This window comes from Pristis pectinata, chromosome 40 (assembly GCF_009764475.1).
Source record: "Pristis pectinata isolate sPriPec2 chromosome 40, sPriPec2.1.pri, whole genome shotgun sequence".
NCBI lineage: Eukaryota > Metazoa > Chordata > Chondrichthyes > Rhinopristiformes > Pristidae > Pristis > Pristis pectinata.
The window spans coordinates 5,349,190-5,365,092 of NC_067443.1; the positions used below are offsets into that span (position 1 = coordinate 5,349,190).

Sequence of the window (15,903 nt, forward strand, 5' to 3'; positions counted from 1 at the left end):
GCCTATGAGTGACCCAGGTAATGTCCGACACCCCGCCGAACGAGCAGGAGGGGCCTGACTTTAACAAATCCCCCCACTGCATTCAGAGTAAGCTGCCGTTTGGTACAGGTTGATGCTCTACACAAGCTGCCTTTCCTCCCTCGTGGGTTCAGACATCGTGCCCCTGCCCACCTCTGCCAGGGCAAGTTCAGTGACGGGGCTTTTGTTGTCAAGTTCTGCACTGCACTACCTGGTCTGGATCCACCTCATTGGTGTCCACTCCCACCACCCCATCGCCCCCACCCCACAGTCTGACATCAATCCTAGACTAACCCACTCTCCCACCCTGGGACACATTGTTGCGTTAGCAGGGACTGGGACACAGTGTTAAACTGACACGTGACGTGGAAGGAGGGCCTGTCCCCGGGTTTTCCTGGTACCCACACTTATCCCCAACCAACAGCTTGAGGTCACCGTCACACTGCAGCTGCTGGGGGTTTGCTGTGCACAAACTGGCAGCCACAATTCCCCCCGTTTACAACAGGGACCACCACCCGGTGGCAGTGAAGCCCTTTCCGCTGGTGTGGACGGGGCTGTTGGACCGCAGTGAGGGAATTGAATAACCCGACTGTCCCCTGTGCCTGTGGTTCTCAGAATCAGGGTTATTATCACCGACGTATGTCGTGAAATTTGTTGTTTTGTGGCAGCAGTGGATAAAAATTACTGTAAGTTGCAGAAATAAATAGTGCAAAAGAGTAATTACAAGGTAGTGTTCATTGGTTTAGAAATCTGATGGCAGAAGGGAAGAAGCTGTTCCTGAATTGTTGAGTGTGGGTCTTCAGGCTCCTGTACCTCCTCCCCAGCAGAGGGCATGTCCCGGGTGGTGAGGGTCCTTAGTGACGGATGCCGCCTTCTTGAGGCACCGCCTCTTGAAGAGGTCCTCGATGGTGGGGAGGATTGTTCCCGTGAAGGAGCTGGCTGAGTCTGCAACCCTCTGCAGCCTCTTGCGATCCTGTGCATTGGAGCCTCTATACCAGGTGGTGATGCAACCGGTCAGAACACTCTCCGCCGTACACCTGTAGAAATTTGCAAAGAGTCTTTGGTGACAGACCGAATCTCCTGAAACTCCTCATGAAGTGTAGTGTCGATTAAAGGATTCTGCTGGGTGCTGCCAAGATATTGGGCACTTGGTTTTGGGAGGGGGTGTCCCAGAGGAGAGGGTGGTTTCACACTGCTCGTCTATGACTGTAGTGGGATCTCAGGGGCATGGACACATTTTTAAGTCCTTCTTGCGCACTGTTTCCATTACCAAACACACTGAGAGTCCTGATGCAGGGTCTCCACTACCCCCCACGGGTGCTGCCTGATCCGCTGAGTTCCTCCAGCGGTTCGGTTTTTTTTTAACCACGGGAGCCCTGCTGGCACTGGGAGGGGTCAGCTGGTGTGTGAAGGGGGGTTGGGAGAGCGATCCCGGAGCCAAGAGCACCTGTTAGGCACGGACGTGAGGTGGAAGGAGGCACGGCAGGGCTCCTGCCTCTCGGTGGCCCGCGGGATACTAATCCCAGCATGGAGACAGGCGCTTCGGCCCGTCCACTCCATACTGACCATTGACTGCCCATTTACACTGATCCCATCTTACTCTCCCCGCATTCTCATTAACTTTCCGCAGATTCCACCCCTCCCCTTCATCCTGGGGCTGTTTGCAGAGGCCAGTTAACCCACCAACCGGCACACCTTTGGGATGCTGGCAGGAAATCAGAGTACTGGGCGGACACAGAGGACCCTTTCAGGCACCGAAATCCAAACCCCCACCGCCGTCTGCGCGATTAAAAAAAATTCTCATCTCCCTTCTAATCCTCTACCCCTTAAATCCGTGTCCTCCTGTTCTGTTTTCCCCTCCCGCTGTAAACTCTCTATTTACTCAATCAAACCACTGCGAGCACCTCTGCTCTAAGAAAAACACTCATTTCCCAACACAACTGGACCCCAATGTCCCAGAAATAAATAAAAACAGCAAATGCTGGAAACACTCAGCAGGTCGGGCAGCATCTGTGGAGAGAGAAGCAGAGTTAGCAGTTCACTGGCAACAAACAGTCTGCTGGAGGAACTCAGCGGGTCAGGCAGCGTCTGTGGGGGGAGAGGAATCGTCGACGATTAGGGTCCAGACCCTGCATCAGGACTGAGAGAGGGGGCGGGGAGGGGAATGAAGAGAAGAAGGGGAAGCGGTGAGAGAGGGGCCGGTAGGTGATGGGTGGATCGAGGAGGGGCGTAAGGGTGGAGCCAGGTAGGGGAGAGGGAGGGGCGGAGTTGGGAGGCAGAGAGGAAAAAAAGAGGCAGATCAAAAATAGAAAAAAAAGAGTGTAGAAGAATGAGGGGAGATTTGACAGAGGTTTACAAAATTATGAGGGGTATAGACAGAGTAAATGCCAGTAGGCTCTTTCCACCTAGATTAGGAGAGAGAAGTACGAGAGGACATGGCTTTAGGGTGAAATGTTTAGGGGGAACTTCTTCACTCAGAGAGCGGTGGGAGTGTGGAACGGGCTGCCATCTGACGTGGTAAATGCGGGCTCACTCTTAAGTTTTAAGAATAAATTGGATAGATACATGGACGGGAGAGGTCTGGAGGGTTATGGACTGGGTGCAGGTCAATGGGCCTAGCGGAATAAAGTTTGGGCACAGACTAGAAGGGCCGAATGGCCTGTTTTCTGTGCTGTAGTGATCTGTGGGGCAATGGATGGAGGTGGAGACAGTTGATCAGACCCACAGCACTGAGAGTCTTTCTGCTCCCTCCCCTCCTCTTCCTTCTCCAAGCCCTTGACGCCTGCTCATCGAGAGAGGATGCGGCCTACCTCCCTGTCAGTGTGTTCCCGTGGGCAGCGCCTGCCACCCGCAGCTGACGGGGGGGGTGTCACTGACAGCACAGGGTCTCGGTAATTAGATCAGAGACGGCTTCTTGACCAAGCACACCAGCGCCTCTGCTACGGCAGGAGGCTAAAGAAATTCGGCACGTGACCCTCACCGATCTTTATTCTGCCCGTGATATATGGGGCAGAGTCCATGGTCCTCTGCCGTTCCCTACGTTCCTGCGTGTTCAGTTTGCCGCACCAGACCCTGGTGCAACCGGTCGGGACACTTCCAACATCTGCGGAGGGTTTGTTAAGAGTTTCCGGTGACAAGCCGAACCTCCAAAGAAAGCAAAGGTGCTGCCCGGGCGGACTGCCTCGAGATGTTCCAGGGTTATGTCCGTGCCTGGGTGGCTGTGGGGAGGGAATATGCGGTGTCCGCGGGTACCATGGAGGCGTTCCGGGACTGTTGGGCACCGCAGGGGATAAGAGCCATCCTTGGTAGGGATGGGGATATTTTAATTTAGTTTGGTTGTTAGTGACTGTGTTTAGTCACTGTTATTGTCGCTGTGTTTGTTGTAGTTTTGTAGTATTGTAGATTGTATTTAAAAAGAAAGTAATGGCACCGATGCGCCTTCCTTGTGCTAGCCACAGGGTCGTCTCGAGGTGTTAACGCCCGGTTCCCCCCAAGGTAGACTGGCGCACGTTCGCCCCTCCTTCCCCTTCCTAACGCTCGTCTCCCGCCTCCTCCCGCAGATAAGCTGGCTCGGAACAAGGAGGAGAACCTGGACATGCACCGCATGCTGGACCAGACCCTGCTGGAGCTGCACAACCTATGAAGCACTGCCGTCTGCCCCCACCCCTATCGCCTGGATCGCCTTGTTCACCCCCACCACCCCCAAACCCCTCTGCAACCCTCAGTGCCAAAGGATGTCCCCCTGCACGTTGCCAACACCTGCAGCCATCTCGTCGGGAGTAGCGGGCAGAACGGACCAAAGATCGCCACAGGAGCGAGGGACTGAGGTGTAGAGTTCCCTGGTCGCTCACTGCTTTCCCTGAAGCAACTGGTGCCTCCTGTCACCCCTAGACCAAATGTCTGCACCCTGGCGTTGATGTGGAGAGGAAGGGTCCCCTTTGCATACCTCCCAACACCCCACGACGGCACCTGAAGACCTCTCACAGTCCCCAGTGTTAGCGGCCGGGGTGGTGGAAGGAACGGGAAGAGAATCCCCACGTTTGAGATATCTGCAACCTTCACCACGAGGGCCGGGTAGAGCCGCTGCCTCACAGCTCTAGAGCTCCCAGGTTTGATCCCGACCTCCGGCGCTGCCTGCGTGTGGAGTTTGCACGTTCTCTCCGGGTTTCCCACCGCTGCTCCGGTTCCTCCCCACGTCCCAAAGACGTGTGGGTTGCCCACTGTAGATTGGGTGGCAGGAATCTTCCTTGGATGTCCTCTGTGCCCCCCGACCCTCAACCTACAGTGTAACCCTCCTGTTTTAGCCACCCCCGCTGTGGTGAGAAGTTTCTGCTGTCTACCTCATCCATGCCCCTTGTAATGCGATGAGATGAGATGAGATGAGATACCTTTATTAGTCACACGTACATCGAAACACACAGTGAGGTGCATCTTTTGCGTAGTGTGTTCTGGGGGGCAGCCCGCAAGTGTCGCCACGCTTCTGGCGCCAACATAGCACGCCCACAACTTCCTAACCCGTACGTCTTTGGAATGTGGGAGGAAACCGGAGCGCCCGGAGGAAACCCACGCAGACACACAGGGAGAACGTACAAACTCCTCACAGACAGCGGCTGGAATTGAACCTGGGTCGCTGGTGCTGTAGTAGCGTTACGCTAACCACTGCGCTACCGTGCCTGCCGTATACCCCACCCCTCAGTCTCCTCCACTCCAAAGAAAACAGACCCAGCCTGTCTGATCTCTCCTCCTAACTGGAACACTCCATCCCAGGCAACATCCTGGCGAACCTCTGCACCTTCTCCAGCGCCATCACATACTTCCCACAGTGCGGTGACCAGAACTGCAGCGGAGCTCTGAGCAACGTTGTATAAAGCTGCAGCATAACCTCCCTCCTTCTGTACTCAATGCTCTGACTAATGAAGGCCTGATGAACATCCTCTCTGTCCTCTCCAATGCAACCACATCCTTCCTACTTCCTCGGAGACACAAGAGACTGCAGATGCTGGAATCTCTCCCCTGTATCCCCTTCCCCATCTGGTTCCACCTGCCATGCACCTCTCCCCTGATGGTTCCCATGCTCAGCTCCCTTGCATCAGATTCCAGCACTGGTAGCCTTTGTGCTGCTGGAAGCCAGCCTCTGTCTTCACCTCCATGTCTCCAAATCCCACCCCTTCCCCTCCTCCTCCTCCTCCTGGCTCCATCTGCCCATCGTCTTTTATCCCTCCTGTCCACCTATCACCTCCCAGCCCCCGTCCCACCACTCCCCCTCCTCTTCGCTGGTCATCCCCTCTCCACCCTCGTCCCGAAATGTCGCCCATCCATCTTCCTCCACAGATGCTTCCCGACCCGCTGAGTTCCCCAGCAGTTTGCTTTATGCATCCTACATCCCCGACCCAGTTCCTGGCCACTTGACGTAAAATCTCCTCAATGTGGCTCGGTGCCAGAATCTGTTCGGTGACGCGGGGGGTGCTGTCTGACGCACATGGGCGCGCAGAGACTCGTCGCTCGCATTGTGGGCTCGCTGGTCAACTGTGGCAGACCCGTCCACAGTCGACCATGGTTGGCCTTTCTCTGCCAAGCTAGTGTTCCCCACGCAACCCCCCCCCAATATTCTCACACAAATAGCAGAGGTGACATCAGCCAGGTTTCCCCATCTGTGCTACTCTCCAAAGGCTCCAGGTGGGGATGGAAACTCCAAAGACTCAGGCTAGTTCACTGTCACATACACCATGAAATTCCTTGCTCGCATAAGGCTCACACTGCACATGGTAATATTAAATACAATGAGTGCAAAGCAGCAGAAAGGTGCATAGTGGTACAAACTGAGGTAGTGCGAAAAGAAATGCTTCACTGACATAACAGAAGGTTCGAGAACATGGTAGCACCCGAGGTGTCACCAGATACCTGCTTTGAGGGACAGTGGGCATGTCACTGACCCCATTTGGCAGGAGAATGGGTCTCCCCCCGCCCCCCCCCTTGGTGAGAGACGGGGCAGCGGTGGAGGGTGCCAATACTGGGAACTCCTCTGCACATCATCCATCTCTGAGCATGGGAAGGGTGCCCGGATGTGAGAATACTGAGGAACAGACACAAGCCGGTGATGCCTTCCCCCTTCATTCGACACGGCTTACCAATTACTCTCTCTCCCCCTCGGTTATGTTCCTTGTGCCTGCAGGTCTTAAAAATCACCCTTAATATTTAAACTTATAAAGAAAGACGTATATTTCTGTGGAGCTGTCTGCAACTTAAGGACGTCTCTATAGAAAGCCAGCAAAGTTCATTTGAAGTGTATAATATATAGGAAAAAAATAAATCTAGTTGGGTCTGACAAGTTTCTTTCGAAGCAACTGATATTTTTATAATACAGGTCTTAGATACAACAATATATTTATTTGAACTGTGTGTTAAAACAATTAATTAGACCGTCCTGCCACCTTGAGAAATTAGTTTCAAAGTGCGTGTGACCTGCCGACAGCAAGCACCAGCTGTCTTCAGTGGGATTATGTGACTTCTTTTTGAAAGAGAGTTTTGTAATTTCAATTTTCATGTTGCAATAAAGGACCAATTTCTGGAAGCTGTTCTAATATGCATTTAATAAAGCAAAACTATTGATATGGCTGCATCTTTGCTCTATTTGTAATCTGAGGTGGGGATTGAAGGGATTCTTAAACCATTGAAAAAATAGCCTAGACGCAGAGTAAAGCTCCCTGCGCACCGTCCCGTCACACACTCCCGGGGTCAGACACAGGGTGAAGCTCCCTCCACACCGTCCCATCACACACTCCCAGGGTGGAGGCAGCACGGATTAGATATGTTGGGTGTGGGGGCTCAAGAGTCTGGGGTGATCCCAACCGGTCTGACCCCTACTTGGCTGGAAGAGTTCACCAGACCCAGGCCCCAAACCCTCTGCGGGAGCTGGCCCCACACAACATGAGCCGTCTCGGAAATGCCCTCTGTGCCATCCCACAGGCTTCCTGTACAGGCTGCTCCTGCACACTCCTCACTTCCTCGCCCTCGACTGCGGTCCAGACACACCGTGGTGGTCCATTCTATGATACAGCAGGGAGGAGGGTCCCCTGTGGAGGTCTCTCTATGCGGGAGTCCTCCCCCCATTACATCGGGGACCTGGGGTGGAGAGCGTTGCACAGAGCAGTGTTTTTAAGCCGGTTACTTGTCACTTACCCTAAATTGTTGGCTGTCTTCAGCATTGGATATCCATCAAGCCCGACTGCATGGGAACAGGCCCTTCTGTACCCATTTACGTTAATTCTCCCCGTCTATACTTCCTGCTACCTTGGGAACACAGCCAACATAATCGAGGACCCTTCCCACCCTGGACATTCTCTCTTCTCCCCTCTCCCATCAGGCAGAAGATACAAAAGCCTGAAAGCAGGTTCCAACAGGCTCAAGGACAGCTTCTATCCCACTGCTATAAGACTCTTGAACGGACTTCTCATACGCTAAAAGATGAAGTCTTGATCTCACAATCTACCTCATCATGGCCTTGCACCTTATTGCCTACCTGCACTGCACTTTATCTGTAACTGAAACACTTTATTCTGCATTCTGTTCACCTTTTGTACTACCTCGATGTATCTCAGTATGTGTGACAATAAATTGTAAATTGGTTTATTATTGTCACATGTACCGAGGTACAGTGAAAAACTTCGTTCTGCATGCCATCCAGACAGATCATTTCATCACATCAGTACATCGAGGTAGTGAAAGGGAAAATAATAACAGAATGCAGAATAAAGTGTTTCAGTTACAAAGCGCAGTGCAGACAGACAATGAGGTGCAAGGCTGTAATGAGGTGGATTGTGAGATCAAGAGTCCATCTTATTGGACTAGCGGACTGTTCAATAGTCTCATAATGGTGGGATAGAAGCTGTCCTTGAGCCTGGTGGTACGTGCTTTCAGGCTTTTGTATCTTCTGCCTGATGGGAGGGGGGAGAAGAGAGAATGTCCGGGGCGGGTGGGATCTTTGATTATGCTGGCTTCTTCCCCAAGGCAGCAAGAAGTGTAGACAGGGTCTGTGGAGGGGAGGCTGGTTTCCATGATGCGCTGAGCTGTGTCCACAACTCTCTGCAGTTTCTTGCAGTCCCGGCCAGAGCAGTTGCCGTACCAAGCCATGATGCATCCGAGTAGGATGCTTTCTATGGTGCATCGATAAAAATTGGTGAGGGTCAAAGGGGACATGCAAACCAATTACCAATTACGGGCAGTGGAAGCAGAGACTTTGAATATTTCTGAGACAGATACTCAGATAAGTATTCGATGAGCAAGTGGGTGAAAGGTTACTGGGGGTAAGCGGGAATGTGGACCTGAGGTTACAATCAGCTCAGGCTTGAGCTTACTGAATGGTGGAGCAGGAGCCTGAGGGGCCAAATGGCCTCTTGCTCCGAATTCAGGCGCTCTGTTGGGCCTACCCCGCCACCCGGTGGCATGTGAGAGGTATTGCAACCTGGTGGCCGATATTTTAATCCTCTGAGAAAATGCATCTGAAGGTGAAATGTGATGTTTTGTGTGTGTACGTGATTCTGTGTTTTGTGTTTTAGATGTATTATGTCCTTGTGTGTCTGTGTTTGATATGTGTGCATGTGTCTCTGTGTACCCGTGTTTTGTGAGCATGTCAGTGACCTTGTGGATTAGCACAGCAGCCCCCAGGCGTGCAGCCAACTCCTATTTCATACCTAGGACATGTAATGAGTTGCCACTGGAAGTGGTCGGGGCAAAAAGGAGAGATGCTTTTTCTTTTAAGAGGGAACTGATTAATCTCAAGGGACGAAATGTTGCGCTAGTCACATTGGGCTCAAACGGCGTGTAAACAGACTGCCTGCGCTGAAGGGTGTGGGATTGTGCTGCAGATTCCCATTTAACTGCTGTGGACTGCTCCTGGATCCAGGGTTGGGAATACTTGCACCTTCCCTTGCTTCTGTCAGCAGCTGTGATACCATTCCCACTGGTCAAGAACGTATAGAAGTCACTGGAAACCGGAAAAAAAACAACGCAGCTTGGGGAAAATCTGCAGGAATTGTGGAACAATTGAAGCCACAACAGGGAAAGGAACAGTAGTTGCTTGGGAACAGTAGAGAACAAGAAATGAGCAACGTCACAAAGTCAATTAAACTGGTTCCTTTGTTACACCCAACACTGATGCAACCACGGCTCCCCTTACAAGCCCTCACTGAAGTATCAGCAAACACAATTCAAGCACAGACCTCATCGGGAGGTGGTATGATGCGACGAGTGAACTTGGTCAAAGGAATCTGTTTTGAGGAGCATCCGACAGGCGTGGAGAGGTTTAGGGAGAACTGGCAGCTCGAGATATACAGACGTGCAGATTTGAAGCAACAATCTACTGGAGGAACTCAGCAGGTCGAGCAGCATCTGTGGGAGGAAAGGAACTGCCGATGCTGGGACCCTGAATCAGATCTGCAAACCCTGCACGTGAATTACAAGGCCCTTCGAGCCTACTCCACCATTCAATAAGATCATGGCCCACCTGACTAAAACAGCTCCACACTCCCAACTCGCCTCCCCAGTAACCTTTCACTACTCTCAGTGGCAGTGCACCAGATTAGAGAAACACCAAGAGGCTCGAATAGGAGGAGCACAAAGATCTCAGAGGGTCATAGGGGTGGAGCTGGTAGGAGATGGAGGAATGGGCAAGACCACAGACATGAAATACTGTGAACACACACACACACACACAGTTAGCCTGAAACAGGGAATGAAAACTTCCAACACACAGGATGCTGGAGGAACTCAGTGGGTCAGGCAGTATCTGCAGAGGGAAATGGACCGTCGATGTTTTGGGTTGAGACCCTTCATCTGCGAGATGAAAACTTCCCAAATTGGTTAGCTAAACCTGCTGCAGATTATGGTGAGATTTACGTTAAGACACCCCCACCATCCCCTTACAGGACAGTAAGAAGACCCAAATAGACAGATTACTGGCTGTAAAGCTACACACAAGATACTTGACAAGGAACCCTAAATTATCTTTGTGCAGTTTGCAAGACCGGCGATTAGGACTCTGGACACTCTAGCTCACTCTTTACTGGCAGCCACAGGGAGATACTTCTAGCATTCAGGTTGTTGCATTCAGAACCAGAGTACCAGGTTCTGGGGTTGGAAAGTGTTAGGGTCCCCACTGCCAGGGGTTGACATCCATGGTCCAAAAGCACCAACTTGGTTCACAGTACATAGGAGCTGTGCCAACAGACAGCACCTGTTAAACAGCAAGAAAATGTGCAACAGTAACTGGTTTTAAGTTGCATTGAAGGGCTGGGGCAGAATGCTTCGGGACCTCAGGGCATCTTGAAGGACTTTAAGACCAGTGAATCCTTTAAGTACAGTCGCTGCTGTTGACTCCAGGGAGTGGCAGCCAATCCACACTCAGCCAAGTCCCACAAACAACAGTGATGATCTAGGGATCAGCGTTGGACCAGACTGCTCTTCAGTGTGCCACATGATCTCCTACAGGGCAGGCATTACATCCAAGCAGTAGTAACTGTGCAGCACTCTGCCTGTATCACATCAGCCTGGACAACTCGGGTTCAAGGCTCTGGAGCAACCTTGCGACTTACATAAGAGCTCACTGGACATGGACCAAGCCACCCATATCAAAACCACTGTGGCCAAACTTTTCAACAGACAGCAGGTGAGGACAGAGACACAAAAGACTTCAGATATGGAATCTGGGGCAAAAAAAAGCTGCTGGAGAAACTCCAGAGGGTCAGGCAGCATCTGTGGAGGGTGAAGGACAGTCAACATTTCATCTGGACTGGACAAATCTTCAGTGGAATGCAAACTACCCAACACTACATCCAAGCCTCGCAAGCCAGCTGCCAACTGGCTTCAGACATAGTTGAAATCAAGAGTAAATAAGCCACAGGTAAAAGTCAATACATCACGTCATTTTATTTGACATTTCTAACAAAACTCAATACCAGCAAGAGGATTGAAAGTCTACAGAAAGCAGATGGGTCAAGGCCACAGTGCAGTGGCACAAACCCTCCAACTTCAGCAATGACACTCCCAGATGCCGAGAGTAAAGCAGTGTCACTCAGAATCCCAACACCCAGCTGTGGAAGTGGCCCAGCCTGTCCATCCTCAAATGGCAACTTTCACTTTAGTGTTGCTTTCTTCGGAAAGAGCAGCCTGCAACGGAAGGAGAGAGAAAAGCCTGTTAAAAGACAGCCCCTCCGAAGCACAGCAAACACAAGGGACCTGCTCAAGCACACATGGCAGGAACAGGGCAGCTGGTGTTCAAGGACACTGCTCGAGGGCTGTGATCTCACCCAGTACTCTCAGCTGCCCAACAAGTCTCTTGGCAAAAGCAGCACAGCCCCCTTCCTCAGAGTGTTTAATCCAGCTGTGTGTGTTCACCTCCACTGCACCATCCACACTCCCTGCAAGAAGGGATCTCTCTCAAATCTCACGGGACCTTTCCATCCAGGTGAACCAAGCCCAGGTGTCAGCACTCTCATCTCAGAGGTCATAATCCCAACAGACAGTCCCCAGAGCAACAGAGGGACAACTGCCCCATTAAAGAGGTCCACCCTGTTCTGCTATCAGCCACTTCTGTCCTCTTGGGTCACAGCCCACAGGACCAGGTTACGCCCAGCAACCCGAGTGCTTGTCCTTCTAGGGATCCATCTCTTAGCCCAGGTCAGGCAGGTTTACAGAATGCAGCTGATTACACTTGAAGCAAGACTGCCATGTGCATGAAGAATCAGATAATTGAAAGCAATTCCTTGTTTTCTTTTATTTAATTGAGAAAAGCTATCGAACTGTTGGAGGTGGAGACGGGCTGGGAAATGAAGAAGAGCAAACACCCCCCCCAGAATGAGAAGGAGGCATCATGACCAGTGAAAGCAATGAATTGGGAGAAAGTCCGTAATGTCTAAAATGTGATTAGGTGAGAGTTGGGACAGTCAGTCAGCACAAGCAACCACTCTGACAGTAGTGCAGAAGTGGTGAATCAGGTCCTCCGGTCACTACACACAGGTCATGCCCACAGTAAGCCACCCTGCACCCAGCTGTCTCTCTCAAGTTGGTACAAGTCACCCAAGCATCACTCACCTTCTGTTAGCCTCGCCTTTCCTCCTGTGGGCTGGCAGAGTACAGTGGAGCATCCGACACACAGCACTACAGTCTGAGCGTGGCTGAAAACGGTGGTGATCTTGTAGCAGCCTAGGAAAGAATAGCACAAGAATCAGGGCAAAGTAAGGGCCACGTATTTCAAACCTGAGGTAGCACAGCAGTTAGTGCTACTGCCCCACAGAACCCGGGGGGGGGGGGTGCTCTCTGGTCTCCCACACCCCGCAGATGTGCTAATTGGTTAACTGGCCACTGTAAATTACCCCTCAGTGAAGGCAGCAAATCAGGGGAGTTTATGGGCATGTGGCAAACAATAGGGAAATAAGTGGAGCTGCTGGGAATGGTCCAAGAGCAACACAGACTTGATGGGCTGATTGGCCACCCTCCAGATTGCATTGAAAATATGAAAATGATCCAACAAAAACTTAGTAAAGCTCATGCCAAATGCAAAAACACTTTTTCCCCCTCTCAGTAATTGAAGGATTCTGGGAGAAGATACAGGAGCTTGAAAGCCCAGACGACCAGACTCAAGAACAGCTTCTTCCCCACTGCTGTCAGACTCCTGAACCAGTCACCTCTCTCACACCCCATTCCCGGTGGTGCTGCCACGTTCTCAGACTCTTAACTCTCCCTCTCTCAGTTATTCCGTTATTGTCACTTTACACAGAACAGTACAGCACAATACAGGCCCTTCGGCCCACATTGTTGTGCCGACCTTTAAGCCTCGCCTAAGACTATCTAACCCCTTCCTCCCATATATCCCTCCATTTTAAATTCCTCCATATGCTCTTGAACTTGACCAATGTACCTGCCTCCACCACCACCCCAGGCAGCGCATTCCATGCCCCAACCACTCTCTGGGTGAAAAACCTTCCTCTGATATCTCCCTTGAACTTCCCACCCATTGCTTTAAAGCCATGCCCTCTTGTATTGAGCATTGGTGCCCTGGGGAAGACATTTCCTTTTGCCCTCTGTCAAACTGCACTTTGATCTTTGCACCGTCCTGTTGTTTTGCACTTGCTGTATTTGTTGTTGTATTTATTACCACCACGTATACTGTTTATGTGGTGAGCAGGCAATATGCACCCTGGTGTATATGACAATAAACTAATCTAACTTGCTGAGATTAGTTAGGATACTATATCTTCAAACACACCCAGGACAAGGAGAGCAGAGATTAGACAGCTCTCTCTACACCGTCCCATCGCACACTCCCAGGGTCAGACACAGGGTGAAGTTCCCTCCACACCGTCCCAACACACATTCCAAGCGTTAGACATAGAGTGAGGCTCCCTCTATGCTGTCCTGTCACACTCAAGGAGAGATTAACATTGTGAAATTTCTTCAGCAGGCACACACTGCAGGCAACATCTACCCATTCCTAGTCTGTGATGGAAACACAACCGCCAGTCAGTGCCAAGTTAAAGGTGACTGCCATGTCGAGCTGGAGACAGGTACAAGCTGAGTTCATGGGTTAGCAATCACACCGAGTTGTGCCGTCACTACATCCTGAGCCCAGTCCCCACACTGGCAACAGGTAAAACACCCACCGGGACACTTGACATCCATGAAGTAGGAGTTCGGGCTCTGCACCAAACGCTTCTTCTTGTGCTTCCTCTTCTCCTCCTCAGGAGACGGGTGCAACAAATCTTTTGCCAGCTGCAGACAGAAACAACAACATGAGCCACTGAGCCTCCAGCACCCCCTTTGAACAGTCTCCCCCACTGCTGGGACTGCAGCCAAGGTCCTGATGCCCATCCAAGGCCTTGCCACTTGTACATCAACATCCCACACACAAGGCATGCTCCAGAACGACCTTGCATTCCTACAGCCTCCTCCCCGCCCCCCAACCACTGTCGGCAAAGAAACCAGGGACAGTTCCCCTCCTCTTTGATAGTGGAAATTAAATAGTAGCACCCCCTGCCCTGCCATTCATTATGATCATGGCTGATCTGTCCCAGGCCTCACGTCCTCTTCTGTGCCAGCTCTCCATAGCCCTCACAGCACCAGTCTTTCAAAACTCTATTTTCCCTGTAAACACTGCCAATGGTCAGACCTCGAAGATCCAAGAGCACAGACGAGCTTTACTTTAGTAACTTGCGTGAAAGATGGCAGCCCCAACAGGTCTGCTGCAGCTGGATTTTGTGCCAACTCTGATCTAGGAGAATCAGTCCAGCAAAGAAGATGCTAAAACTTAAATTAAGCCCTTGCTGGAGGGCAATCTTAGAAGCCATTGCAATTTTTCTGATGAAGGATGTTAACTATTTGCTAAAAATTAAACTGAAAATTCAAGGCCTAGCAAAAAAACATCAAGAATTTAAAAATAAAACTTTAAAGGAGATCAGGACTGAACTGTTACATCAAGCTGATTTCTCCCAGGCTTACTGCGCTGTAATGTTCTATGTTTATTATGGCCAAAGGCCATATGGTTATGATAGCATCCTCTGGTAATTAATGTGCCGCTTAACAATTTAAAGTACTTTACCAAGATATCTCAGTTATTTTCTCAATTTGCTTTCAGTTCACAACCAACTCCAATTTTCCCCTCTACCCAGTCCCGAAAACACCAAAATCCATTTGCTTTGCAACCCCAGGTTGCAATACAGCCCCCTCCTCCCCCCCCCCCATTTTTGCAATCCTCACCTGGCACCCACCTTAAGTCCACCCCAAAATTTCACATCAAAGGGAATTTGCTATGCCAGCCCGTCAAGAGAGTCTGCAACCCCATCTTCCCCCTTTTACAGAGCTTCCAGCTTGCAAACTTTGGCCCCAATTCTCAACCCCAAATCCCCCAACTTAAAATTTTAAACCCCCCAACCCAATTCCCCAGCTGCATTCCGCATTGCACGTCAACATTAAGCCGCTTTGCATCCCCCCACCCCGTCCTCCCAAATTGCACAGGGAACCTCCCCTTTAATTCCTCTTCGCCGCCGAGTTGCGAGCGCGCCCACGTGCTCCCGGGGCACTGCACCCTCGCGCCGTTGCGACGGGAGACGGCGGTTTGATTGACAGCGGGGAGAAGGTTAGTAATAGAGTAGCGCACCCCTATGCGCCGTTGCCCCGAGTGACGGAGCGAGGGCGAGGACTGGCGGATCTCCCCCCCACCCCAGCAAGGGGGGGGGCGGCGGTTTGATTGACAGGAGAGGTGGAGGTAGTAATAGGGTAGCGCACCCCCCAAGCGCCGTTGCCCCGAGTGACGGAGCGAGGGCGAGGATTGGCGGATCCCCGGCCGCGCGCGCCGGCTCCCGGGCAACGGTCGTTCGCCCGCTCGGAGGACGAGACGCGCCATGTTTCTGCGGCGGGCCGGACCCCCCCAACGGCCTCTCAATCGGAAAAACCCTCGGCCACCAGCCGTCAACTCTCCGCCCGTATGCCCTCGGCTTTCCCTCCCCGACCATTTCAGCCCGCTCGCCGGCCAGCGGCGAGCCTCCCGCCGCCCCCTTGCCCGCTTCCCTCCGTCGACGCCACTCACAGGCATCTTGGCGTCGACTCGCCGCCGTGGTAAAAGGAAGAAGCTCGTCCAGGGACCCGGATATAACGGGGTTTCCCGGGGCGCAGGGGCCGGAAGTTCGATGCGTCACCGCCTGGAAGTCGCTGGCGCCCGCCATTTTGGGAAGGTCAGTGCTTCCAGCATGGACTAGACCCAAACTTTTCCCCTTTGTTTATTTTAAATTCTGTTTTTGCTTAACATGGAATTTTATCAGCTACTGATCCATTTCCAACACGCAAAAGTGCTGCTAATTAACAAAAGCAGTCTTGGGAATCATAATTATAGAACAG

General features: G+C 51.7%; 2 protein-coding genes across 5 annotated transcripts in view; one reads left to right on the forward strand and one right to left on the reverse strand.

Annotated features, from left to right (window-relative positions):
- Positions 1-6,629, forward strand: part of LOC127587363 (tropomyosin alpha-3 chain-like) — a 65,876-nt gene extending 59,247 nt beyond the window's left edge. For all 4 annotated transcript variants that reach the window (XM_052045640.1, XM_052045639.1, XM_052045645.1 and 1 more), the window contains one exon: positions 3,579-6,629. In XM_052045640.1, coding sequence (XP_051901600.1) covers positions 3,579-3,661 — 83 coding nt within the window. In that variant the 3' untranslated portion in view covers positions 3,662-6,629. The remainder of the gene's footprint in view (positions 1-3,578) is intronic.
- A 4,287-nt stretch (positions 6,630-10,916) lies between these two features.
- Positions 10,917-15,654, reverse strand: LOC127587377 (40S ribosomal protein S27). Its single transcript, XM_052045670.1, has 4 exons — positions 15,596-15,654; positions 13,674-13,782; positions 12,106-12,216; positions 10,917-11,181 (listed from the first exon to the last, which is right to left on the reverse strand). The coding sequence occupies exons 1-4, from the start codon at positions 15,599-15,601 to the stop codon at positions 11,153-11,155; spliced, it is 255 nt and encodes an 84-aa protein (XP_051901630.1). The 5' UTR covers positions 15,602-15,654; the 3' UTR covers positions 10,917-11,152.
- Positions 15,655-15,903: the final 249 nt, after the last annotated feature.